We start from the raw sequence: 25,720 nt of genomic DNA, 5'->3' as shown, positions 1-25,720 counted from the left end.
CGTGCACCGGGCCGGGAAGGAGAATCGAGGTTCGGCTCGGGCGGGGACGAGAAGCAGCGCTCGGGCGAGCGAGGACGGCGGCCGGCGCGGGCGGGCGCGGCCTTTGTCTCCTCCTCCCGCGCGCTCGGCGGCGGCACCGGCCCCATGAGCCCGCGGCCCCCCGGCGCCCGGGCCTTCCGTAGCCCCTGACCTGACCTGTCCTCGCCATGGCCGAGGCCGCCTCCGGCGCCGGGGGCACTTCCCTGGAGGGCGAGCGTGGCAAGAGGCCCCCGCCGGAGGGCGAACCTGCAGCCCCGGCGTCCGGAGTTCTGGGTATGTGTGCGGCGGCTGGACCAGACTGGGTTGCAGGTGCCTGGGGAGCCCGCGTCAACTGCACGGGGAGGAGGATCGGGGTCAAACGTAACCTGGCGTGGTGTCTGGACTAGGGGCCGGCTCCTCCCGGCACTGCGGTTGCGGCCCGGCGGGCGGGGCTGGGACGGTGCTCTGGGCTGGGGTCTTAGCGCGGAGACCAGGACACGCCCCTCCGAGAGCCCCAGGCTTGGGCTGAGCCCTACCACCCCCGGGCTGCGGGATCGCGGCGGGCCAGGGATGCGCTTGAGAGAGCCTCTCCGCGAAGAATACAGAATCATACGATCCTGGGTTCAAATCCCAGCTCGACTGTGTGACCTTGGGCGCGTGACTTAAACGCTCTGGGCCTCAGTTTCCTCACCTGTGAAATGGGGGTAAGAACCGCACCCAGTTCCTGGGGCTGCTGCAAGGACGGCGCTGTCATAATGTGGTGAAGCGCTCAAGGCTGCTAGTGAGCGCCCCATCGATTGTGGTTTTGGAGGCGGAGCTGGGCCTCAAGAATGAGTAAGATTTGTAAGGGAGGATCTGGGGGGATGGGCATTTCTGGAGGAAGGCTGGCTGGTGCAAGGACGTGGAGGGAGGAAAATATGCCAAGCCCAGAGCTCCTGGGGCCTTGAATGCCAGGTGGAGTGGTGAGGAGCCCTGGCGGGGGCCGGAGGGACCAAGACTGGAGGCTGGGTTCGGAACCTAGAGTGGCCTGACCTGGGCCTGCTACGCTGCCCCCCAGATAAGCTTTTCGGGAAGCGGCTCCTGCAAGCGGGTCGCTACTTGGTATCCCACAAGGCGTGGATGAAGACAGTGCCTACAGAGAACTGCGACGTGCTGATGACCTTCCCAGGTACCCACGCCTGCCCGCCCGCCCAGTGCCCAGATGCGGCTCTCCTGAGCTCGGCTTCCCAGAGCGGGAATATGTAGGAGGCCTTGGGCCCCCTCGTGGCAAGAGCCATCGGTCCCTGTGCCCCTTGGCAGACACGACCGATGACCACACGCTGCTATGGCTGCTGAACCACATCCGCGTGGGCATCCCCGAGCTCATCGTGCAAGTCCGCCACCACCGCCACACGCGTGCCTACGCCTTCTTTGTCACCGCCACGTATGAGAGGCGAGTCCCCTGTCCCTGGCCTCTCGCTGAGCCTGCCACCTGGCTCCCCGCTCTACCAAGTGCCAACCATGCTATCCAGCTGCCCTGCGTTTGTCCCAAAGGCTTCCAGGTGCACCATCCTCAGCTCCAGGATGGTGGGCCTGGGCCTCCCTGTGAGCCCACTTCCTCCGCCTTGTTCACAGCCTACTCCGAGGGGCCGATGAGCTGGGTCTGCGCAAGGCAGTGAAGGCCGAGTTTGGCGGGGGCACCCGCGGCTTCTCCTGCGAGGAGGACTTTATCTATGAGAATGTGGAGAGCGAGCTGCGCTTCTTCACTTCCCAGGTGAGGCCGGCTCTGGGCCCCCGCATGCATCCTGTGCCTATGAGTTCCCTGAGATCACGCCCTCTTCCTCGCAGGAACGCCAGAGCATCATCCGCTTCTGGCTGCAGAATTTGCGTGCCAAGCAGGGAGAGGCGCTCCACAACGTGCGCTTCCTGGAGGACCAGCCAATCAGTGAGCAGGGCGGGGCCAACACCAATCACAGGCAGAGAGTTGGGTGGAGCTCTTCAAAGACAGCTTATCGGAGCAGGAGGGCGGGGCCTAGTCCAACCAGTCAGGGGTTGGCAAAGAATGATGTACCCAATAAGTTAAAGGGGCGTGGCCTTAGCAAAAGGGTGGCGCTTATCTCCTGAGTTGGGTGGAGCTCTGAGAGGACAGCTTATCATGGCAGGAGGGCGGGGCTTATGTCCAACCAGTTAGGGGTTGGCAAAGAGTTGGGAAACCAAGGAGCTGAGGGGGCGTGGCTTAAGTCAAAGTATGGGGCTTATTTCTGGGACTGGGGTCCAGGAGAGGCCCTTTCTGGGTCTGGGATAAAGTGGAGGCAGGGAACATGGACAGCACCCCACCTACAGAGTAGTATGACTCTGGGCGTTGGACTCCCCTCCAGGAAACTAGCCACCCAAGTTCACTTTCCAACAGCAACTTTTTACCATTCCTCAGACGTTCAGGTTCACGAACTGAGTTTTATTTAAAACATGGGAACAGGCGCAGTGGCTCCCAGTACTTTGGGAGGTCGAGGTGGTAGCCTCACTTGAGCCCAGGAGTTCGAGTTAGCAGTGAGCCATGGTAGCGCCACTGCACTCTGTCCAGCCTGGGTGACAGAGCGAGACCCTGTCTCAAAATAAGCAAATAAATACATAAATAAAGAAAAAGATAAGACCGAGCGCGGTGGCTGACGCCTGTAATCCCAGCACGTTGGGAGGCTGAGGCGGGCGTATCACGAGGTCAGGAAATCCAGACTATCCTGGCCAATACGGTGAAACCCCCGTCTGTATTAAAAATACAAAAATTGGCCGGGCGCGGTGGCTCAAGCCTGTAATCCCAGCACTTTGGGAGGCCGAGACGGGCGGATCACGAGGTCAGGAGATCGAGACCATCCTGGCTAACACGGTGAAACCCCGTCTCTACTAAAAAATACAAAAAACTAGCCGGGCGAGGTGGCGGGCGCCTGTAGTCCCAGCTACTTGGGAGGCTGAGGCAGGAGAATGGCGTGAACCCAGGAGGCGGAGCTTGCAGTGAGCTGAGATCCGGCCACTGCACTCCAGCCTGGGCGGCAGAGCGAGACTCCGTCTCAAAAAAAAAAATAAAATAAAATAAAATAAAATAAAAATACAAAAATTAGCCGAGGTTTGTGGCGTGCTCCTGTAGCCCCAGCTACTCGGGAGACTGACGCAGGAGAATCGCTTAAACCCGGGAGGCAGAGGTTGCAGTGAGCCGAGATGGCACCACTGCACTCCAGCCTGGTGACACAGCGAGACCCGGTCTCAAAAAAAAAAAAAAAAAAAAGCCGGGTGCGGTGGCTCACACCTGTAATCCCAGCACTTTGAGAGGCCGAGGCGGGTGGATCACTTGAGGTCAGGAATTTGAGACCAGCCTGACCAACGTGGTGAAACCCCGTCTCTACTAAAATACAAAAATTAGCCGGGCGTGGTAGTGGGTGCCTGTAATCCCAGCTACTCGGGAGGCTAAGGCACGAGAATCACTTGGATGCGGGAGGCAGAGGTTGCAGTGAGGCTGAGGCACGAGAATCACTTGAATGCCGGAGGCAGAGGTTGCAGTGAGCGGAGATCGCGCCACTGCACTCCAGCCTCGGTGACAGAGTGCGACTCTGTCTCAAAACAAAACAAAACAAAACAAAAAACGTGGTTCCTCACTCTCCGGGTTCCTTTGCATCCTCCCTGCCTGCCCCTACACCTACAATTTCTGAAGGAGAATCAGATCTTCTATCCATCTAGAACTCTTCCCCTGGAAAGAGCTCTAGAGGTTTAAGAGCAGGCAAAAAAAAACTGTGACTTGGGTTTCAGACAAAAGGGGGCTAGCCAGGCTAGGCACAGGTGGAGGTGCAGGGATCACCTGTGCTCCTCCTTCCACAGTCCCCGAGCTGGCAGCACGTGGGATCATCCAGCAAGTGTTCCCTGTCCATGAGCAGCGTATTCTGAACCGCCTCATGAAGTCATGGGTGCAGGCCGTGTGTGAAAACCAGCCGCTAGGTGCTGCCTGGGCTAGGGGGTGGGAGGGGAGTCCCAGCAGACAGGCAGGGGGTGACTGAGACCCACTTGTCCCCTGGCAGATGACATCTGTGATTACTTTGGTGTGAAAATTGCCATGTACTTCGCCTGGCTGGGCTTCTACACGTCGGCTATGGTATACCCAGCCGTCTTCGGGTCTGTCCTGTATACATTCACAGAGACTGATCAGGTACTGAGCAGGGACCCGGCAAGGTCTGGGGGATTCAGAGGCGCCCTCCTTTCTGGACTGGCACGAACAATGACTCAACTCTTCTCTGCCACTCACAGACAAGCCGGGATGTTTCCTGCGTGGTCTTTGCCCTCTTCAATGTGATCTGGTCGACGCTGTTCCTAGAGGAATGGAAGCGGAGAGGGGCTGAACTGGCATACAAGTGGGGGACGCTGGACTCACCTGGGGAAGCTGTGGAGGAGCCACGCCCCCAGTTCAGGGTCAGTTGGGGGCTGAGTCCAGGGTCTTGGAGACAGGGCAAAGGTAAATGGTGGGGGGCACTGCAGGAGCAAAGGCAGAGAGCTGTGAATAGCGTTTTTCCATCAAAGAGCGAATGTCAAACCCAGGCGGGCTCTGTGTGCTCCCCAGGGGGAGGGGTGGAAGTTGGATTTGAGGGACTGGGAACAGTGCCCTAGGTGGGTGACTGAGAGGGTCACCTCCACATGATGGAGGGAAATTGAGTTCCAAGGATAGGAAGAGGTGCGTGAGGCAGAGGTGGCCCCTCTAATCTCAGGCTGGGCCCGGCCCTTGCCCACCATCAGGGCGTGCGACGCATCAGCCCCATCACGCGGGCCGAGGAGTTCTACTACCCGCCATGGAAGCGGCTGCTCTTCCAGCTGCTTGTGAGCCTCCCCCTGTGCCTGGCGTGCCTCCTCTGTGTCTTCTTGCTCATGCTTGGCTGCTTCCAGCTGCAGGTGACCCTCCCCCCTACCCCCACCCGCCCTGTCCTTGGTGCCCAGCTCCACCTTGGGCTGAGCCCTGCAGCCAGGATGAGCCCAGAATCCCCTTCTCCCGCAGGAGCTGGTGCTGAGCGTGAAGGGGTTGCCCCGTCTCGCCCGATTCCTGCCTAAGGTCATGCTGGCCCTAATTGTCAGTGTGAGTGCCGAGGGCTACAAGAAGCTAGCCATCTGGCTCAATGACATGGGTACGCCCTGCCAGGGGGTCTCGGGGAGGAAGGTCTCCACTGCCCCTTGGGATCCTTGCCACCCTTGGGGGTACCGCGGCTGCCCGCTCACTCTTCCCCTCGGCCCCTAGAAAATTACCGGCTGGAGAGCGCCTATGAGAAGCACCTCATCATCAAAGTTGTCCTGGTGAGTCACCATCATCGGGCAGGGGGCAGCAGGGAAGCTGTGGGGTCTGTATGGGGGCATAAGGAAGGCTCCAAGGAGTGGGGTGGGGGTGCAGGGTGACCACCGCCTGCCTCCTTCCTGCAGTTCCAGTTTGTCAACTCATACCTGAGCCTCTTCTACATCGGTTTCTACCTCAAGGACATGGAGCGCTTGAAAGAGGTGAGACCCCCGCCCCAGCGGCAGTCCCCCCTGCCCCCATGGCGGCCAGCGAGGGGCCAGACCTGGCACAAGGGGTCCAAGGGCTCTCCAGCCCCTCCCTCCCCTCCTCCATCCTTCTCTCCTGTCTGTGCGTCCGTTGTCCGTCGTCTGTGCGTCCTCTCTCTGCCTGTCGTCCCCCCATCTGTCCGTCCATCTGTCCGTCGGTCCCTTCACAGCTCCTGCTCGTCCTGTCCCTGTCCCAGAGCCTCGAGCGGCAGCTGCGGGCGGTGCTGGTCCCGCTCGCGGCCCTGCGGTTCCGCCTACTCCTCCTCTCCCTCCGGGGCCTCCTGCTCGCGGCCCGGGCCAAAGTACGGGCAGGTGGCGAGCCCGTGGGGCCTCGCCGGGGTGGGCAGTGTGGCTGTGCTGGGGGTCTGGCGCGCCGAGCTGAGGGCGCATGCGCGGAGGGAATCTGGGGTGGCAGGGAGGCCAGCAAGCTGGTGCAGGCGGCTGGGGACGCACACGGCCGGGTGCACCGGCCGAGCCTGCGGTGGGGTGGAGACGCGCTGGGCCTGCCCGGGAGGTCGGTGAGGAGCGCTGCGCCTGCCAAACCGTAGTTTGTGGCTGAGCGCTGGGGGCCTCGCGTCCCGGCGCGTCCAAAGCAACGGAGTTAGGAACCGGATTCGGCGTGTGTCTGGGCACGGTGCTCCGGCGGGGCGCCCAGGGAGGGTGAGTCCCCCGATCCCGGCGCCCCGCTTGCCCCCCACGCGCCTCTCTCCTTCCCCTTCCTGCCCCCAGATGCTGGCCACGCTGCTGATCACCCGCCAGTTCCTCCAGAACGTGCGCGAGGTCCTGCAGCCGCACCTGTACCGGCGCCTGGGCCGCGGCGAGCTCGGCCTGCGGGCCGTCTGGGAACTGGCCCGAGCCCTGCTTGGCCTCCTGAGCCTCCGGCGCCCTGCGCCCCGCCGCCTAGAACCCCAGGCAGATGAGGGCGGGGGCGGCGGCAGCGGGGGCGGGGGCCGCAGGTGCCTCAGCGGGGGCTGCGGGGCGCCAGAGGAGGAGGAGGAGGCAGCGCCGGTGGAGCGGCGGCGGGCGGGGGAAGGTGGGGAGGAGGGGGACGGGCCTCCAGGGGGCAAGGAGGAGGACGAGGAGGACGACGACGAGGAGGAGGACGAGGAGGAAGAGGAGGACGAGGACGAGGGCGAGGAAGGGGGCCTCCTGGACTGCGGGCTCCGGCTGAAGAAGGTCAGCTTCGCTGAGCGCGGCGCGGGGCGGCGTCGGCCCGGCCCAAGCCCGGAGGCCCTCCTGGAGGAGGGGAGCCCCACCATGGTGGAGAAGGGGCTAGAGCCGGGAGTGTTCACTCTGGCCGAGGAGGACGACGAGGCGGAGGGGGCTCCCGGCAGCCCTGAACGGGAACCCCCGGCCATCCTGCTCCGCCGGGCCGGGGGCGAGGGCCGAGACCAGGGGCCCGACGGGGGCCCGGACCCGGAGCCCGGCTCCAACAGCGATTCGACCCGTAGGCAGAGACGGCAGAACCGGTCGTCTTGGATTGACCCGCCCGAGGAAGAACACTCGCCCCATCTCACCCAGGCAGAGCTGGAGAGCTGTATGAAGAAGTACGAGGTGAGGAGGGGGCGGGGCCTCGCAGGGGGCAGGACACACCGTCCGAGGGTGAAAGCAGTTGGGGTGGGAGGGAGTGGTGATAACAGGGCCCTTGATGCTGAGATGCTGCAGGAGAGGAAGGTCTAGCCAGATAGAGGAAGCCTCTGGACTGGCCGAGGATGGGGACAGGCCCTGGGTCCATGTGGGATAATCTGAGGGAGGCGGGCTCAATGGGAGGAAAATTGTCCGAGGGAAGAGGCTTCCAGGTCTGAGGCCCGCCCACTCGCAGGACACATTCCAGGACTACCAGGAGATGTTCGTGCAGTTCGGCTACGTAGTGCTCTTCTCATCCGCCTTCCCCCTGGCGGCGCTGTGCGCCCTGGTCAATAACCTCATTGAGATCCGCAGCGACGCCTTCAAGCTGTGCACCGGGCTGCAGCGGCCCTTCGGCCAGCGCGTGGAGAGCATCGGCCAGTGGCAGGTGGGGGGAAGCCAAGAGCTCCGAGCTGAGGCCCAGATGGAGCCCAGGTGTAGCTGGGAGGAGCCTGGGGTCTGGGGAGGCCGACTGGACCCCGCCTGAGCCCTCCTGCCACCCTGCAGAAGGTGATGGAGGCCATGGGTGTCCTAGCGATTGTGGTCAACTGCTACTTGATCGGCCAATGCGGGCAGCTGCAGCGCCTCTTCCCCTGGCTGAGCCCGGAGGCAGCCATCGTGTCCGTGGTGGTGCTCGAGGTGGGGCCGGCGACAGGGGCAGGGGCAGCTGGGAGGTGGGAGGGCGGCCCCAGCATCTGCAGCCTGCAGCCTCCTCTCTGCCACCCCTGCAGCACTTCGCTCTGCTCCTCAAGTACCTCATCCATGTGGCCATCCCTGATATCCCGGGCTGGGTGGCGGAGGAAATGGCCAAGCTGGAGTACCAGCGCAGGGAGGCCTTTAAGGTAGGGGGGCCAGGCTGGGCTGGGTTTTCTCACTTGTGGGGCTGCTGGTGGATCTCTGATCTTGGTGACCAATTCCTTAGCGTGAGGGCAAATGCAGAGACTGCACAGAGCTGGGTGTAATAATTAGTGCTCCCTGGCTGGGTGCAGTGGCTCACTCCTATAATCCCAGTGCTTTGGGAGACCAAGGTGGGAGGATCGCTTGAGCCCAGGAGTTTGAGGCTCAGGGAGCCATGATCGTGCCACTGCACTCCAGCCTGGGTAATGGAGCAAGACCCTGTCTCTAAAAAGAGTAATAATAAGCGATAATAACTAGTGCTCACAACGGCTCCAGTCGCTTCTGGAATCCTGGTGGCATCCAGCACCAGGCTGGCTCTTCAGAACCTTCAGTCATCCACCAGCTTGCCCCATTGCATCCTGTTAGGGGGCCAGGGACACAGCGGAGGCTTCCTAGAAGCCCAGCTTCTTCGGCATTCCTCAGAAAGCTATAGCATGGGCCAAGGAGCTCCCCAGTGCCTGCACAGGGAACATTCCTCGAGGATGACAATGTCCTGTGTCTGCACTGTCCCTGCAGCCTTTAGCTACAGGTGATGAGTGAGCACCCTGAAGTGGGACTACTGCAACCAAGAAATTGAATTTTTATTGTATTGAACATGAATGCCTTTAAGTTTACATTGACAGAGCCTCGCGTGGCTACCTGGGTATAGTCTGCTGCAGTCATGGTCCTTTTTTTTTTTTTTTTTTGGAGACAGAATCTCTTTCACTCTGTTATCCAGGCTGGAGTATAGTGGCACAATCTCGGTTCACCACGACCTCCACCTCCTAGGTTCAAGCAATTCTCGTGCAATTCTCGTGCCTCCCAAATAGCTGGGATTACAGACACGTGCCACCACGCCCGGCTAATTTTTGTATTTTTAATAGAGATGGGGTTTCACCATGTTGGTCAGGCTGGTCTCCAATTCCTGACCTCACGCAATCTGCCCACCTCCCAAAGTGCTGGGATTATAGGTGTGAGCCACTGCGCCCAGCCTGCAGCCACGGTTCTGTCTCTTGCCTGTTCTCTGGGAAGCAGGGGATCAGTTGAGGCTCAAGATTGGTTTCCACTTTACCAATTCCTAAGACGCTGTCTGGCACACAGCCGGGGACAGAGTTGATGGCCAGTGAATGTTTGTTTTCTTTTCAATTCCCAGAAAGTACCGGCATGGGTCCAGGGAGTCATTCAGTTGCACCCAATAAGCCTCAGAATCTCCAGTTCCCCAGAGAATCTCAGTGTGGGCCCAGAGATGCAGTTGGCACCCAATAAGCTTTGGTTTTTTTTCTCTTTTTGAGACAGAGTCTCACTTTGTCCCCAGGCTGGAGTGCAATGGCACGATCTCAGTTCACTGCAACCTCTGTCTCCTGGGTTCAAGTGATTCCCCTGCCTCAGCATTCCGAGTAGCTGGGATTACAGGCATGCACAACCACGCTGTTAATTTTTATATTTTTGGTAGAGACGGGGTTTTGCCATGTTGGCCAGGCTGGTCTCGAACTCCTGGCCTCAAGTGATCTGCCCACCTCGGCCTCCCAAAGTGCTAGGATTACAGGCGTGAGCCACTGCGCCTGGCCCCAATAAGCATTTAAGCCTCCCTGACTTCCACAGAGAGGCCCATCATGTACCTGGGAATGCAATTGGCACCCAGTAAGTGATTGGATCTCTCCCACTTCTGCAGGAAGCCCCCATTGTGGGTGCAGGGATACAGTTGGAACCTAATAAGCATTTAAGTCTCCCCTACTTTTGCAGAGAGCCCTGGCATGCACCAGCCTTGGCTGGCACCTGCTAACACCCTTTCTTCTTAGTCATGTAACGGCTTGGCTCTACCTGCAGAGACACGAGCGCCAGGCCCAGCATCGCTACCAGCAGCAGCAGCGCAGGCGACGGGAGGAGGAGGAGCGACAGCGCCATGCAGAGCACCATACCCGGCGGGAGCATGATTCTGGTGGCCGGGAGGAGGCGAGGGCTGAGGGCTCTGGGCTGGACCCCACCACCTCCTCCGAGAAGGCCTCTGCCAAGGCCAAGGGCAGCACTGCGGGTGGCCATGGGCCTGAGCGGCCCAAGCGCCCAGGGTCCCTGCTGGCACCCAACAACGTCATGAAGTTGAAGCAGATCATCCCACTGCAGGGCAAATTCCTCTCATCGGGGGCCACATCCTCACTGGCCGCTGCAGGGGCCGGAGCCACCGCCCGGCCTCCCCCTGCCCAGTCACCCACGGGCAGCGACACCCGCCTGCCCGCCTTTCTCAGCTTCAAGTTCCTCAAGTCACCCGAGACCCGGCGGGACTCTGAGCGCAGCCACTCGCCGCCCAAAGCCTTCCACGCCGGCAAGCTCTTCCCCTTTGGTGGCACCCGGGCTGAGCCTGGGTCCAACGGGGCGGGCGGGCAGGCCCGACCAGATGGGACCCCCAGCAGTGGCGGCAGCCGGGTTCAGAGGAGTGGGCCGGTGGACGAGGCCATGGCTGAGGAGCTGGAAGCCTCCCGGCCCGAAGAGGAAGGCTCAGGTCACAAGCTTTAACTCGGGGGTGGGGACGCCGGGCCGGCTTTGGGGGTAGGGTAGGGTGGCCAGGCCTGGGGAGACGGGCTGAAGGGGACAGAGGAGGCCCGGTCTTCGGTCCTGGCAGGGACCTGGGTCAGTGGTACATGCAGCCTCTCAGTTAAAGCCTGCTTCGTATCTCCAGGGCCTTTGTTAGCCTAGAGCCCCGTGCCTGACCCTCCCCAGGGAGGGATGCCAAAGCTGACTGCACCCAGGGACCCCCCACCATGCTCCCCTGCCAGGAGCGATGAGGGAGGCCCACTTCCCATCCAGCCCACCCTTCTGCTCCAGCTCACTCTGGGGGGGGACTTGACCCCCCAGGCCTCTATGCAAATCCACACCCTGCAGCCCAGCTGTTCAGGAAGGACTTCCTCGGAGGTGGGGCTGGGGCTGGCTGCCCACCCAGGGAGCTCCCACATGTGCTGAGCAGAGGTGCAGGCCTCACCCCTACCCTCCCACCCCCGCCACCTCCCCTGCCCCAATCCCAGCCTGGGCTCTAGCAACCCCCTCCCCAGGGAGCCCAACAAGTGGCAGCTGCAGCACAAGGGCCATAGGTCAGAAGCCAGAGGGACTTCCTCAAACTGTCCTCCCCTTGTGACCTGGAGGGGCCGTGCCCAGAGGCAGGGTATGCATCGGAAGCCGCCCAGGGGGCTGCCCCACCTCAGTCTCTGATCAGAAGCAATAAGGCCTTTATGTGCCTGGAAGCCCGGGAGGGAGTGTGGGCAGGGTTGCCAGCCCGGCGGGGTCCGGCGGGGGCGGCATCCCCCCGGAACGGCCCCTCTCACCTCCGCAGGGACAGCGCTGGCCCCCGTGGGCGCCCCTGCCCTCCGCACCCGCCGCAGCCGGAGCCCCGCACCGCCGCCGCCAATGCCGCTGCCCCGGCCCCCGACACCGCCCGCCGGCTGCTGGCAGTGGGACGGGCCCTGGGGCTGCGGGGGTGAGGGTGCCGTCCCCCGCCAGGCCCTGGCTGCTGCCGAGTGCCCGCCCTGTGCCATGGCCGGGCCCCCACCCGCCCCCCAGCCTCTGCCAGGGGATGCCAGCTTTTACAGCCTCCCGCCACCACCGCTGCCGCCCACCTCGGAGCCCCTCGAGACCCCGGCGCCCTCCCCTAGCCCCAGCCCCAGCCCCCAGGCCGTGTGCTGGCCCAGCGGCTGGCATTAGCTCTGCCCGCCCTGCCTTCTCTTCTCATATGCAATATCAGTCATTCACAGGGGCAGCCGGTCCCCAAAATGCAAGACGCCTTCAGCCCCCAACGGACCCCAGTATTGGCCGGCGCCCCCCATCTGCCGTTTTCCTTTCCAAATGAAAGGAAACCCATAAAACCAACAGAAAACACACACACACACACACAATAGGCGATTATTTATTTGTTTTTAATTTATTTTGTCATATTTTTGTAAAACGGCAGAAATGCAATAAAAACTATATTTCAACAGTGCCCGAGGTCAGAGCAGTGGAAAAGGGAGTGGGGGTGGGGGAGTCTGGGTGGCTGGGGCCTGGATTGGGCACCCCCTCCCCCCATCCTGGTACAGGCTGGCTTGACCCTTGGGGGCCTCCTCCCAAAAACTGGGTCTCGGCCACAGATGGAAAACTCCAGGCTGTGCCGCCTCTGAGACGGCCCAGATTTGGAGGCTAACTTCAGCCCTGGCTTCAGCCACTAGACAAAGGAAGGAATCTCTAAGTGCTGAAAAGAGGCGGCAATGTGTGCACAGGCCCCAGTCTCCTGAGTAAGACTCCTTCTCAATGAGGACAGAGTGGTGGTTTGCAAGACGCGCCCCCTTCTGGCACACCCACCTCCTGGAACATTGTCTGGGGAGCCAGAGACAGTGGGAAGAGCTTGTGGCATGAACATCGGAAGGCACCTGGCACCTGAGCCTCCTGCAGTCCCCGAGTTGCGATGCTGAGAGAATGGCACATTTGGGTATCCCCAGGACACGGGTGGCATTGGGATGCAGCAGGGATGTCCCACTGTGGGACGGACATCAGACCCAAGTCACTGGGACTCTGTCGTATGACTCAGGAACAGGAATGTGGCCTCTCAGACCCTCAGGTTTGTCAGGAAGAAGAGGACAAATGTGTACACATCCAAAGGCTTAAGGCTCAGAAACCAACGTGGCCATGCAGGAGGGCTGGGTCAGAGGGCCTGGCTGGGGCCAGTGTGAGCAAGGGGCCCTTCAGGAGGCTGTGGAGAAGTCAGAGTTCACTGGAGGCAGGAGAACAGCCTGTGCAAAGGCGGAGAAAGTGGAAGGCAGTCTGGGGGAACAGTGCGGTAGGGGCACCCCAAAGGCAGGAGGGGAAAGCAGAGGCTGGCTCAGGGGCCCGGCGTCCTCCCACAGGCAGTGGGAGTCACACAGGGTGTGTGTGCCAGGTGGGGCATGTCCTGACAGACCCAGGAGTTCTAGGGGGAGGCCACAGGGAGGCGAGCTGGGACACAGCCCTGAGACCCCATCGGAGGGAGCTGAGGCAGGCGAGGGGAAGGAGGTGCCTGCCCAGCAGCCCTGCAGACCCATGGGCAGACAGCACAGACAAGAGAGCCCCCAGCCACTCAAAGCAGAAACTGGGGGCCGGAGAGGTCTAGACAGGCCTGGGGGAAGGGCGGGGGTGCCCCCTGCTCCCACTCTGGCCCCTGGCCTTGGCAGCTGAAGTCCCACCATCTCAGTCATTCACAGACGGACACCGCAGGCCTGCCCAGGTCACACCAACCCTGGGGACCGGGACTCCCCAGCTGGGCTGGAAGCCTCCAGGGCATTCAGCCCAACTCGGCACTACTGACCCGGCACTACTGACCGTGGTCAACTGTGTATTTCCTGACCACCTGCCCTGTGTCCACATGGACTCTACAGCACCATCCCTGTGGTGCAGACACTTCCGAGAGCTGGGAGACACAGCTGGGTGGCCGTGCTGTGCCTGGGCCAGGTCAGCCACTCCTTGTGTAGGATGGGAGCCCACCCTGATACTGTCCTGTCCGTCCTTGGGAGAGATGGGCTGCCCAGGCCCGAGGGTCTATCTGGGGCAGGCGGACCCTCCATAGCCCAGAGTCTCTGCTAGCTCTGTGGCCCAACCCCACACCATCCCAACGCCCTCAGACTCAGCTTTCAAAACCAAGACCTCTGCCAGGCACGGTGGCTCACGTCTGTAACCTCAGCACTTTGGGAGGCTGAGGAAGGCAGATGACTTGAGCCCAGGAGTTTGAGACCAGCCTGGGCAACATGGCAAAACCCTGTCTCTATGAAAAATTTTTTAAAAATTAGCCAGGCAGTGGGGCACGGTCCCAGCACTTTGGGAGGCCGAGGCAGGTGAAGCACCTGAGGTCAGGAGTTCAAGACCAGCCTGGCCAACATGGTGAAACGCCATCTCTACTAAAAATAGAAAATTTAGCTGGGTGTAGTGGTGCACGTGTGTAATCCCAGCTACTCAGGAGGCTGAGGTAGGAGAATCGCTTGAACCTGGGAGGCGGAGGTTGTAGTGAGCTGAGATCTCGCCACTGCACTCTAGCCTGGGAGACACAGCGAGACTCCACCTTAAAAAAAAAAAAAATTAGCCAGGCGTGGTGGTGTGTGCCTGTGGTCCCAGCTACTTGGAAGGCTGAGGTGGGAGGAATGCTTGAGGTTGAGGCTGCAGTGAGCTGTGATTACACCACTGCACTCCAGCCTGGGCAACAGTGCGAGACCCCAACTCAAAAAAACAAAACAAAACAAAAGAAAACTAAGACCCCCCCCCCCCCGCCGCCAGTGGGGATGATAAGGGAAGAAGCGGTGTTCCCCCAGCCCCAGGCTTAATGGTCAGGGCCACAAACCTTCTGCCAAGAGCCTGAACACCCCCTACATACCCAAGTTCAGCCCCAAACCCAGCCCAGCTGGCAGAGGAGGGGTCCCCATGAGCGGCCATGGCACATGCCAATTGCCAGGTGCCGACTTTCTGTACAGCTCCTCTATGACCCAGCAAGGGTGAGGCCACTACCTGGGACAGCAAGACCGGCCAGATGCCATCTGTGCTGTCACCATGCCTCACGGGAGTGGCAGAGGCGGGAGACCCCAGGCCCTCAGGTGAGGCTGGCCGTCTCTGCGGTGGCTGACAGGTGCACTGCCCTGCTCGGCAGTATCCCAGGCAGGGGGCTGACCCTGCTCCATCCTTGGCACCATGGACCGTCTCTCAGGAATGACCTGTCCTTGGGGTCACCTTGACAGGAGAGGCAGAGGGGATGGTCCAGGCAGGTCTTGGCCTTGAACATGGTGGCCTCAGCAAGCCCACGAGAGAATCCAGCCGGTCCCGGAGCCCCTGGCGTGGGGGGGCCCTTCTCACTCCTCTTGGTGACAACAGGGATGACTCCCAGGGGTTCCGTCCTCTGCAGCCAAGGTGTGTGGAGCAAAGACGCGAGGTCGAGTAGGAAAGACCCTTTTATTGGGGTGGACATGGAGCGCGCACTAGTCCATGATAAAAATAAAATGACTCAAGAGAAAGATCCCAAGGACCGACTTCTCCCCGACGTGCGCACACGCTGAGTGAGGTCTGGGCATGGGAGAGTTCCAGGCAGAGCGTGGGACAAGACCGAGTCTCAAGGGCCTGGACCGGTGTCGGGGGGAGAAGGCCACTCGGTTGTCCTGGTGGGTCGGCCGCCCCAGGCCCGCCCTTGTTGCCCAGCCACAGTGAAGCCCCCGCTAGAGACCCTCACAGACACGCTCTGGTTCTCTGGAGAACTGGGGGCAGGAGTCGGGGAACTGGCCCGGTGGAAGGCGGGGGTCGGGGGACAATGTTGTGTTTTTTTAAAAAGCATCTACCAACATCACACTACTGGGTCTGATGTCCCCTTTAACCAACGCTTGATACAGGTTACAGCATAAATAAAAACTCAAGGAAAATAAATACATCGGCTCCTATGAGGTTGGAAGTGGTGTGGACGAAGGGTGTGGATGGGCCGGCAGGGAGGCGGGCGGGCGGGGTGCTTACACATGGCGGGCAGGCGGGTGGGCGACCGAGGAGCAGACCTGGCAGGAGGCGCCTGTGGGGTTGAGAGTCTTAAGTGTCCTCGTGCATGTCTGGGCTGTCGGTTCGCGCCACCTTGCGGGGAGGTGCGGAGCTCTCGCCTTCCAGCTCCACTTGCTCCTGGTCTCTCTTCTTGGCAGCGTTCTGGGGGACAGAGGAAAGAGAGGGGCTGTGAGTCATTTTTTTCGGACAGGCTCTCGCTGGAGTGCAGTGGTATGATCATTGCTCACTGTAGCCTCAACCTTCTGGGCTCAAGCAATCCTCCCAGCTCAGCCTCTGGGAGTAGCTAGGACTACAGGCACGCAGCACCACGCTTAATATTTTTACTTTTGGTAGACATGGGGGTCTCACTATGTTGCCCAGCCGGAGGCTGTGAGTCTTCACATGGGTGAAACTCCCAGAATCCTAATGCCAGCCCAGGCCCCCGCAACAGCATCACAGAGGTAAGCCTGGAGTACGGTGGGGGGTCTTGGGGTCCCTGGCTGGGCAGTCCCTCCTACGACCAGGACCTGCCCTGCTAAGCCCTGCCCAGCTAAGCCCTGCCCAGAGCACTTCCTGGACCTACAGCCGGTGATAGACAGGTGTTTCCTGGGCACCTGGAGGAGTCACCCCCAGCACGTGCAATGACACACAGGGCTGGTTTCTCAAGCACTCAGAGGAGTGATCCACCCAGCCTGGGAATAAAGGCCTTTGGAAGCCACTGGGGATGCTGCACATCAACGCAAGAGAGAAGCACACGTCTCCTTCCCCACTGTGGAAACCAAGGCCTGGAAGCAGGAGAAGGGGTGGGGTGGGCCCAGCAGCTTGGATTTTCGGCAACAGTCACTTTGCCACAGAGTCCCCCCACCTTCCAACTTTGCCCAGGGTAGGTAGCCACCCACTGTTCAATGTTAAGTAAAAAAAGCAAACTTGCCGGGCGCGGTGGCTCATGCCTGTAATCCCAGCTAGTCTGGAGGCTGAGGCAGGAGAACTGCTTGAACCTGGGAGGCGGAGGTTGCAGTGAGCTGAGATTGCAGCACTGCACTCCAGCCTGGACAACAGAGAGACTCCGTCTCCAAAAAGAAAAAAAAAAAGAAAAAATAAGAGGGCCCGGTGCAGTGGCTCACACCTGTAATCCCAGCACTTTGGGAGGCTGAGGCAGGTAGATCACTTGACATCAGGAGTTCAAGACTAAAAATACAAAATCCACTAAATCTACTAAAAATACAAAAATTAGGCCAGGCATGGTGGCTCACGCCTGTAATCCCAGCCTACTTTGGGAAGCCAAGGCGGGCAGATCACCTGAAGTCAGGAGTTCAAGACCAGCCTGACCAACATGGAGAAACCTCGTCTCTATTAAAAATACAAAATTAGTCAGGCATGGTGGTGCATGCTTGTAATCCCAGCTACTCGGGAGGCTAAGGCAGAATCGCTTGAACCCAGGAGGTGGAAATTACAGTGAACCAAGATCGCACCATTGCACACCAGCCTGGGCAACAAGAGCAAAACTCCATCTCAAAAAAAAAATAATGATAAAATTAATTAGCCGGGCATGGTGGTGTATGCCTGTAATCCCAGCTACTCGGGAGTCTGAGGCAGGAGAATTGCTTGAACCCAGGAGGTGGAGCCTGGGAGGAGAAGGTTGCACTGAGCCGAGAACATGCCACTGTACTCCAGCCTGGGCGACAGAGCAAGACCTCATCTTAAAAACAAACAAAAACAAAAACAAAAACAAAAGAAAAAGAAGAAAAAATGTCCCATGTGCAGAGGCAGCCACTGGGAAGGGAGCTGGGGCACCAGAAGCGGCGGGGAGATGACTCTTCACTGCAACTACACCCTCTCATTTTCACTTTTTAGAGACGGGGTCTGGCTTTGTTGCCCAGGCTGGAGTGCAAAGGCACAATCATGGCTCACTGCAGTCTCAACCTCCTGGGCTCAAGCGATCCTCCCACCTCAGCCTCCTGAATAGCTGGGATAACAGGAACATGCCACAGCCAGCTAATTTTTTTTTTTTTTTTTTTTTTAGTGACGGGGTTTTGCTATGTTGCCTAGGCTGGTCTCAAACTCCTGGCCTCAAGCCATCTGCTCGCCTCAGCCTCTCAAGCAGTTCGGGGTGTGAATCACCACACCCAGCCACACCCTCTCATGTTGCCTAGATTTTTTTTTTTTTTTTTTTTGAGACCGCCCAGGCTGCAGTGCAGTGGCATGATCTCGGCTCACTGCAATCTCTGCCTCCCAGGTTCAAGTGATTCTTCTGCCTCAGCCTCCAGAGTAGCTGGGATTACAGGCACGCACCACCATGCCTGGTTAATTTTTGTATTATTAGTGGAGACGGGGTTTGAGACTGGGTTTCACTATGTTGGCCAGGCTGGTCTCGAACTTCTGACTTCATGATCCGCCTGCCTAGGCCTCCCAAAGCGCTGGAATTACAGGCACGAGCCACCACGCCCGGTCTAGATTTTTAATCATATGTATACACTTCACCATTCAGAAAAGATTTTTTTTTTTTTTTTGAGATGGAGTCTGGTTCTGTCACCCACGCTGGAATGCAGGGGTCCAATCTCGGCTCACTGCAAGCTCCGCCTCCCAGGCGCAAGCCATTCTCCTGCCTCAGCTTCCCGAGTAGCTGGAACTACAGGCGCCCACCACCACGCCCGGCTAATCTTTTTCTGTATTTTTTAGTAGAGACAGGGTTTCACCATGTTAGCCAGGATGGTCTCGATCTCCTGACCTCGTGATCTGCCCACTTCAGCCTCCCAAAGTGCTGGGATTACAGGCGTGAGCCACTGCGCCCAGCCTTTTTTTTTTTTTTGAGACAGTCTTGCTCTGTCACCAGGCTGGAGTGCAGTGGCGCGATCTCAGCTCACTGCAACCTCTGCCTCCCTGGTTCAAGCGATTCTTCTGCCTCAGCCTCCCGAGTAGCTGGGATTACAGTCATGCACCACCACGCCCAGCTAATTTTTGTATTTTTGGTAGAGACGGATTTCCCCATGTTAGCCAGGATGGTCTTGATCTCCTGATCTTGTGTCCCACCCGCCTCAGCCTTCCAAAGTGCTGGGAATACAGGTGTGAGTCACCATGCCCAGCCTCAGAAAAGATTCTATCTAGTTCATACCAATACAGTCTACCTAATGCCAGGGCCATGGAAAGCTGGGCCTGGTGGGTGCTTGGGCCTGGCCTCCAGCCTCCTGAGCACTAGTGTCCTGCAGCCTCTGCACAGCGGTTCCCTCCATTGGAACGATGCTCTTCCCACTCCTGGATCGCCCAGGGCACTCCTACCCAGCCCTCAAGACCCTACTCCAGTCACTAGAGTCCTTCCTGTGCTCAGAAGCCCCTGCCAGGCATCCCATCTCTGTACACCCACAATCCCTGCACAGGAGCCATGCGGGCCTCACCTTTTTGTCCCATTGCTGATGCAGGTAGCGCAGAAGGATGTTTGTCTTTTCTGTCACGATGACTAAGGAGGAAAGACAGAGAAAGTCGCAGACGTGTCCCCTCCCCGGGCTCCTCCCCTGACACTGCCCTGGGAGGTCTTTTTGGGGCTTGAACTCAGTATCCCCAACTCCGGAGATCTCCAAAAGTCCCGTGTTTTTGCTTCTGAGCACACACGCAGCCACTCCCAGCAGCCTGAGTCAGCTGCTTTCAGGGTCCCTGCTCCCTGCAAGGGATTCCATCCTTGGATGGGGAACTAAGCCCAGGCACTGAGACTCTCGTGCCTGTTTCTCCCGGGCTGACTAGGAGCACACACCGCATATCTGTGCCCAGTGACCACACAGCCCCACCCCACAGGCTCCAGATGGATAAATGCTTTAAGAGCAGGGTCTCACTCTGTCACCCAGGCTGGAATAATCATAGCTCACTGCAGCCTGGAGCTTCTGGGCTCAAATGATTTTCCCACCTGGGACTATAGACACACGCCACAACGCCTGGCTAATATATATATGGTTTTTGGTGAAACAGGGTCTCACTATGTTGCTCAGGCTGGTCTCGAACTCCTGGCCTCAAGCAATCCTCCGGCCTCGGCCTCTCAAAGTGCTGGGATTACAGGCGGGAGCCACCCTACCTGGTGTGGAGTCTTTTTGAACAGTTAAACTAAGACAGCAGGACCAAGTCCTCCTGTGCTGTGGGTCCCTCCAGCTGGACCCCCTTCCTGTCACTTTCACCCAGGCCTGGCTGGATCCCCAGTAGCTCCTGTAGCCCTCCTACAGGCTCCTGTAGCCCTCTGCTGCCTCCCTGCCCAATAGTACTTGTCTTAGAACCAGAGTCCTCGCCTGCCCTCATCTGACAAGGAGGGGAAGGGGCCAGTGAGTGGCAGATGAGGGACAACTTGGGGGCCCCTTTGGGCTGGCTGTGGATCCCAGTGTGTCCCAATCAGGAGACGTCTGGGGAAAGCCAGGTTTCTGGCTGTCCCCAGGTGCTAGGAGTGGACAGGCATCCACGTGTGCATCCCCAGGCTGAAGCCCCCACAGTCCCCCTCCTGCACCTCCCTGGAGGCCCTCCCTGACCTAACTGGATTCAGTAGCCAGCATGTGAACCCCAGCCAAGTCTATGGCCTGGGCCAGGGTTGAAGATAACCTCCTCGTGCCACGCTGCGGTCACCAAACCCCACCCCTCAGCAGCCAGAATGGGACAGACCGACAGCGGCCACTTACTCTGTTCAGATGGGTACTCTCGGGTGGGCAGGTAGACTGAGGGCCGTCGGTTCTGCAGGAGGGTTGGGAAGGGGTAGGTTAGGAGAGTGCATGGGCCTGGGGTCTCCTCATCCCTCCACGCGGCACCCACCCTTCAGTGCAGATTGGAAGACACTCAAGAATGTGGATGGGGCTGGGCTTGAAGATCAGCCTCTGTTCCAGCCAAGACCCCAATCGGGGGACACAAGCTACCCCCAGACCCCCTGGAAGTGCCCAGTCCCTCCCAGCCCCAGGAACACGCACTCACCGAGGCTTTGCACACGGAGTCCGCGTGAAATCGACTAAAATTGCTTTTGTTGTAGACAGGCAGTCCTTTCAAAAAATCTGCCTAGAAGACATGGAAGATGGTACATGAGAAAATAGGCAACAGGCCGGCTCATCCCTGAAGCACCTGCATGGTGCATCCCTTCTTCCCCGCTGTTCTTTGTAGTTCAAGTTTTCCAGAACACACTCTTGAGCTGGCTGCTGGATACACTGCCGGGCCCAGAGAAAAGTAACCAAGCCAGGCTATGTGCATGTCCTCCGGGGGGTCCTCATGGCAGCCCCTAACTAGGTAAGAGGTGGGGAAATTGAGGCTGCAAGAGAACAGGCCACTGGTTAAAAGTCATACCGCAGCAGGCTCACATCTGTAATCCCAGCACTTTGGGAGGCCGAGACGGGCGGATCATCTGCAGCCAGGAGTTTGAGACTAGCCTGGCCAACATGGCGAAACCTCACCTCTACTAAAAATATAAAAATTAGCCCGGCATGGTGGTGCGCGCCTATGATCCCAGCTAGTAGGGAGGCTGAGGCTGGGGAATCACTCAAACTCGGGAGGCAGAGGTTGCAGTGAGCCGAGATCATGCCACTGCACTCCAATATGGGCGACAGAACCAGACTGTCTCAAAAAAAAAAAAAAAAAAAAAAGTCATTTTCTTTTTTTTTTTTTTGAGACGGAGTCTTGCTCTGTCGCCCAGGCTGGAGTGCAGTGGCGCGATCTCCACTCACTGCAAGCTCCGCTTCCTGGGTTCACGCCATTCTTCTGCCTCAGCCTCCCGTGTAGCTGGGACTACAGGCGCCTGCCACCGCGCCTGGCTAATTTTTTTTTGTATTTTTAGTAGAGACGGGGTTTTCACCGTGTTAGCCAGGATGGTCTTGATCTCCTGACCTCGTGATCCGCCCGTCTCGGCCTCCCAAAGTGCTGGGATTACAGGCTTGAGCCACCGCGCCCGGTCAAAAAAGTCATTTTCAATCCAACGCTGTGAGTGACGTCTGGAGTGGGCCAGTGGCAAGACTGTCTGCTGCGAGTCTCCCCACAAGGCTTGCCCTAAACAGGGCTCTCCTGAGCTCATTATGTATGATCTCCTGACCCAACAAGGCAGGAGGTAGTGTCTCCCTATCAAAGGCAAGGACACGGAGGCAGAGAGGTCACCCAGTCTCAGTCAGAAAACCAGGGGCTGATTTGAACCCACATGTACCCCACCTCGGATTCCAAGCTCCTTCTCTTCATCACACACCTAAAAAGCAAGGGCTGGAGCCCCGGCAGGCTACAGAGCTGGGAGGGAGGGCCATCCCCTGATTCCTGAGGCCCAAGAGAGCTGCCCTGGGAGAAGCTGCTGTTCAATTTCCCACCATCCTCTGGGACAGGCAGGAGCAGCAGTGTCCCCAATTCTATGACATCTGGCCCCTCGTCTGCTGTTCCCTCTCGGGAAGCCGGAATGTGGCTGGGTGGGCTTCCCCCTCCCACCTGGGACGCAGCCGTCACATCTGGATGACCTACTGCCCCAGGACTAGTTCAAAGTCCCTCAAACCTGCCTCCCCTCCACCCTAGGATGCCAGCCTCAGCTCAGCCCCTGGCTGCGGGGCCAGCTTTATTCATTCAGCAAGTTCTGGGGCCCCAGCAGGCACCAGGGCACTGGACTGAGCCACCATGGACGTGCACCTGGCCTTGGGATGGTGTGGGGCAAAGAGCTGCACAGTGGACGGGAAGTGGCTGCAGGAAAGGGTGCCTCAAAGGCACAGTGTGAGGTGCAAGGCAGAGCTCTGGACCATTTGGGGGATAAGGGAGGGCTGCCCAGACGCAGGGATGGAGGCACTAAGACCTGAAGGGTGGGGAGGGGTCCCTGTCCACCTTCGAAGCCCTGGCCTAGCTTGCCTCTGCTGGACTCCCATCACACACACCCTCTGCCACACACACCCTCTAGGAATGCCCCTCATGCCTCCATGTAGCAAATACCTGCTAACCTCCCCACCAGCTCCAACCCCCTCCCTGGCCCCTTTGCTCCCCCGACACTTTGGGAGCCTCTCCCAGAGCCTCCCTCACACCCCAGCGAGGCCATCTGTTTACACATCCACCTCCCTGGCTGGATGGGTACCTCCCCGAGGGCAGAGGACAGGACAGGGCTGACTCAACCCTAGCCAGGCTCGCATGGGGCCCGGTGGCTGAGTGGCGAGAGCTGCAGGTACCCCGGGTTTTCTGCTCTCAATCCTGGCTCAGCCCATCCCTGGTTGTGTGACCTGGGACAAGGGACCTCCCAGCCTCTGGGCCTCCCTGTGAAGAGAGGCATTCCAACAGGGCCACCTCCCAGGGTTACTCCGAGTCATAAGACAACAAGGGGAATGCTTGGCCAGGCGCGGTGGCTCAAGCCTGTAATCCCAGCACTTTGGGAGGCCGAGATGGGCGGATCACGAGGTCAGGAGATCGAGACCATCCTGGCTAACACAGTGAAACCCCGTCTCTACTAAGAAATACAAAAAATAGCCGGGCGAGGTGGCGGGCGCCTGTAGTCCCAGCTACTCAGGAGGCTGAGGCCGGAGAATGGCGTGAACCCGGGAGGCGGAGGTTGCAGTGAGCTGAGATCCGGCCACTGCACTCCAGCCTGGGCTACAGAGCGAGACTCCGTCTCAAAAAAAAAAAAAAAAAACAAGGGGAATGCTTTGCACGGAGCTCCCTTGGGGGCAGCCTTTACGATCAACATGTCTGCGTTGGACAAATGAATGAAGGCAGGGTATGTGCAGCCTTCCTGTCATGCTAAGCTGGAAAACAAGACCTCGAGACATGGTGGGCAGGGGATGGGGGAAACCTCATCTCAGCCAGACAAATGCCAACCACGGCTGGGCCCTGGAGCCATCCATTACCTCAGCAGACACGCACTGGACACCTGTGTGCCCATACCACTGCAGGTAGCCTGCCAGAGACCCAACAAAGAGATGAGGAAGAGAAGCGGTGTGCTGACAGCAAAGAATTGGGGAATCCCCAAAGTCAGGAAGGGCCTCCATCACAGGAGGAAGAGTGTTCTGAGCAGAAAGAGCAGCAGGTGTAAAGGCCCTGAGGTGGCAGGAACCTGGAGTATGAGGAAGTGAAAACAAGGCCAGGATGGCTGAAGCTCAGAGTGGAGAAGAGACTGGAGATAAGGTCATAGAGGTGGCCAGGGGCCTCAGGGTGAGGAGGGGAGCCGCCAGGGTTCCTGGAGCATTTTATCGGCTAGAAAGTGGTATCATTTGATGCACATCTTTAAAAGCTCCTTCTGGCCAGGCACAGCAGCTCACACCTATAATCCCAGCACTTTGGGAGGCCGAAGCGGGTGGATCACAAGATCAGGAGTTCAAGACCAGCCTGGCCAATACGGTGAAACCCTGTCTCTACTAAAAATACAAAAATTAGACGGGCATGGTGGTGGGTGCCTGTAGTCTCAGCTACTAGGGAGGCTGAGGCAGGAGAATGGCTTGAACACGGGAGGCGGAGGTTGCAGTGAGCCGAGATTATGCCACTGCACTCCAGGATGGGCAACAGAGCGAGACTCCATCTCAATCTCAAAAAAAAAAAAAAAAAAAGCTCCTTCTCAGTCCCCATGCAGTGCCTCACACCTGTAATGCCAGTACTTTGGGAGGCTGAGGCAGGATCACTTGAGCCCAAGAGTTCGAGACCAGCCTGGGCAACACAGGGAGTCCCTATCTCTCCAAAAAGTACAAAAATGAGCTAGGTGGGAGGATCTCTTGAGCCTGGGAAGTGGAGACTGCAATGGGCTGCGATCACACACTGCACTCCAGCCTGGGCGCCAGAATGAGACCCTGCCTCCAATTAAAAAAAAAAGCTCCTTCTGGTTCAGGTGAATTATGAACTGCCAAAGGGGTGAGAGCAAGGCTAGGAGACCAGGGAAGAAGCTGGGACAGGTACACAGGTGGGAGGTGGCAGTACCTGCAACAGGGTGTGAAGCCATGGATGAATTCAGGTGTTTTCTGAAGGTGGAGCCAATCTAATCCACTCATGATTGGCCGTAGGGATGAGACTGTACCAAGGTGTCAAGGACAACACCCAGGCTTGGGGACCCCCACACTAGGAACCCACCTTCCCATTTCCTTCCTGAAAAGGAGTCTTCCTTTCATCCCCACCACATCCCAAGGACTATGGATTGTGGGCTGGGAGTCTGGGTCAGGGGACAAAGTAGCCTCGACGTATCTCGACCAAGCTTCTCATCACTCTTCCCAGCCCTGAGGATGCCAACTAGTGGGGGTTGGGGAGAGGCTTTAGCTCCACTCTGAGGGTGGGTCACCATCCCACTTTTCAGGTGGGGAGACTGAACCCCGAAGAACCAGCAGACCCAAATTCCAGGATGACTGAGAAACCCGGAAGGAATTTCAATGTTCCAACAGCCAGGTGGGGACGATCCACACTTTATGAACGTCACTGGCCTCGAGTCACCCAGCTCATCTGTTCAGCATTCACTATCCTAAGTCCTTTACGACGTCAGTTACCTAAATTGTCACCACCCTAAGAGGTTCAGACTACTGCTACCCTCATTTGACAGGGACAACCCATGTGGATCGGAGATAAAAGTTGCTCATTCTTAGGGGCGGATAAGGTCCCAGAATGGCGGAGGTGGGGTCAGGGCCCAGGGGGACCGGGACAGTCGGCGATGTCGCACTTCCTTTGGCGACAAAGCCCTGCATATCACGGTGCCAAGCCCCCTCCCCCTCCCCGGGACCCAGGCCGGCCTCCCAAATTCTCCTGAACTGAAGAGATCCAGGACCAGCGCGCTGAGGACGAGGCCAGACCAGGGGGTCTTACGGGACCCCATCCCCACCCCAGACGGTTTCCGGGGGGAGCCGCAACCCGGAAATGAATGAGTTGTCAGGGCCTGGCATCCTGGATGGGGTCAGGGGTCGGAGAAGGAGTGGCAGTGGGATCATCAGGAAGCTCTCGGTAGGGTCCGGGGGTCGAAGGTCACAGGTGAGTGGGAGGGGCGGGCCAAGCCTGAGGGGGCCGGGCAGGGCGGAGAGGGGCCTAGGGGGATACTAGAGATGGGTGGGACCACGGCGCCATTTTGTCGAGCGGAGGGGGAGTAGAGGCCTGGAGGTCATACTCACCATCTTCTGTTTCCTCCGTCGCCGCCTCGGCCGCCGCCTCAGCCTCCACCGCCGCCACCACAGCCGCCTTCTAAGCCGCCGCCTCACAGTAACTTCCAGCCACGGCACAGCCCACACTGATGGCGCCACCA

General features: G+C 59.0%; 2 protein-coding genes across 3 annotated transcripts; one reads left to right on the top strand and one right to left on the bottom strand.

Annotated features, from left to right (window-relative positions):
- Positions 1-7: 7 nt before the first annotated feature.
- On the top strand, positions 8-12,028 carry ANO8 (anoctamin 8). The gene is made up of 18 exons (XM_025367899.1): positions 8-312; positions 1,076-1,186; positions 1,318-1,450; positions 1,633-1,771; positions 1,846-1,942; positions 3,862-3,978; positions 4,059-4,186; positions 4,285-4,446; positions 4,768-4,920; positions 5,024-5,150; positions 5,261-5,316; positions 5,440-5,514; positions 6,289-7,113; positions 7,382-7,573; positions 7,693-7,824; positions 7,917-8,027; positions 9,889-10,558; positions 11,384-12,028. The coding sequence occupies exons 1-18, from the start codon at positions 207-209 to the stop codon at positions 11,749-11,751; spliced, it is 3,702 nt and encodes a 1,233-aa protein (XP_025223684.1). The 5' UTR covers positions 8-206; the 3' UTR covers positions 11,752-12,028.
- On the bottom strand, positions 11,953-25,720 carry DDA1 (DET1 and DDB1 associated 1). Of its 2 annotated transcripts, XR_003116899.1 has the most exons (6): positions 25,590-25,720; positions 20,491-20,571; positions 20,205-20,256; positions 18,948-19,009; positions 15,538-15,717; positions 11,953-15,014 (listed from the first exon to the last, which is right to left on the bottom strand). XR_003116899.1 is itself a non-coding variant. In XM_025367900.1 (5 exons), the coding sequence occupies exons 1-5, from the start codon at positions 25,590-25,592 to the stop codon at positions 15,607-15,609; spliced, it is 309 nt and encodes a 102-aa protein (XP_025223685.1). In that variant the 5' UTR covers positions 25,593-25,713; the 3' UTR covers positions 11,953-15,606. The 2 variants fall into 2 exon arrangements, 1 of the variants encoding a protein (XP_025223685.1); XM_025367900.1 differs by having other exon boundaries at positions 11,953-15,717; positions 25,590-25,713.

This window comes from Theropithecus gelada, chromosome 19 (assembly GCF_003255815.1).
Source record: "Theropithecus gelada isolate Dixy chromosome 19, Tgel_1.0, whole genome shotgun sequence".
In the NCBI taxonomy this organism is placed as follows: Eukaryota; Metazoa; Chordata; class Mammalia; order Primates; family Cercopithecidae; genus Theropithecus; species Theropithecus gelada.
This window is presented reverse-complemented; position numbering and strand designations above follow the sequence as displayed.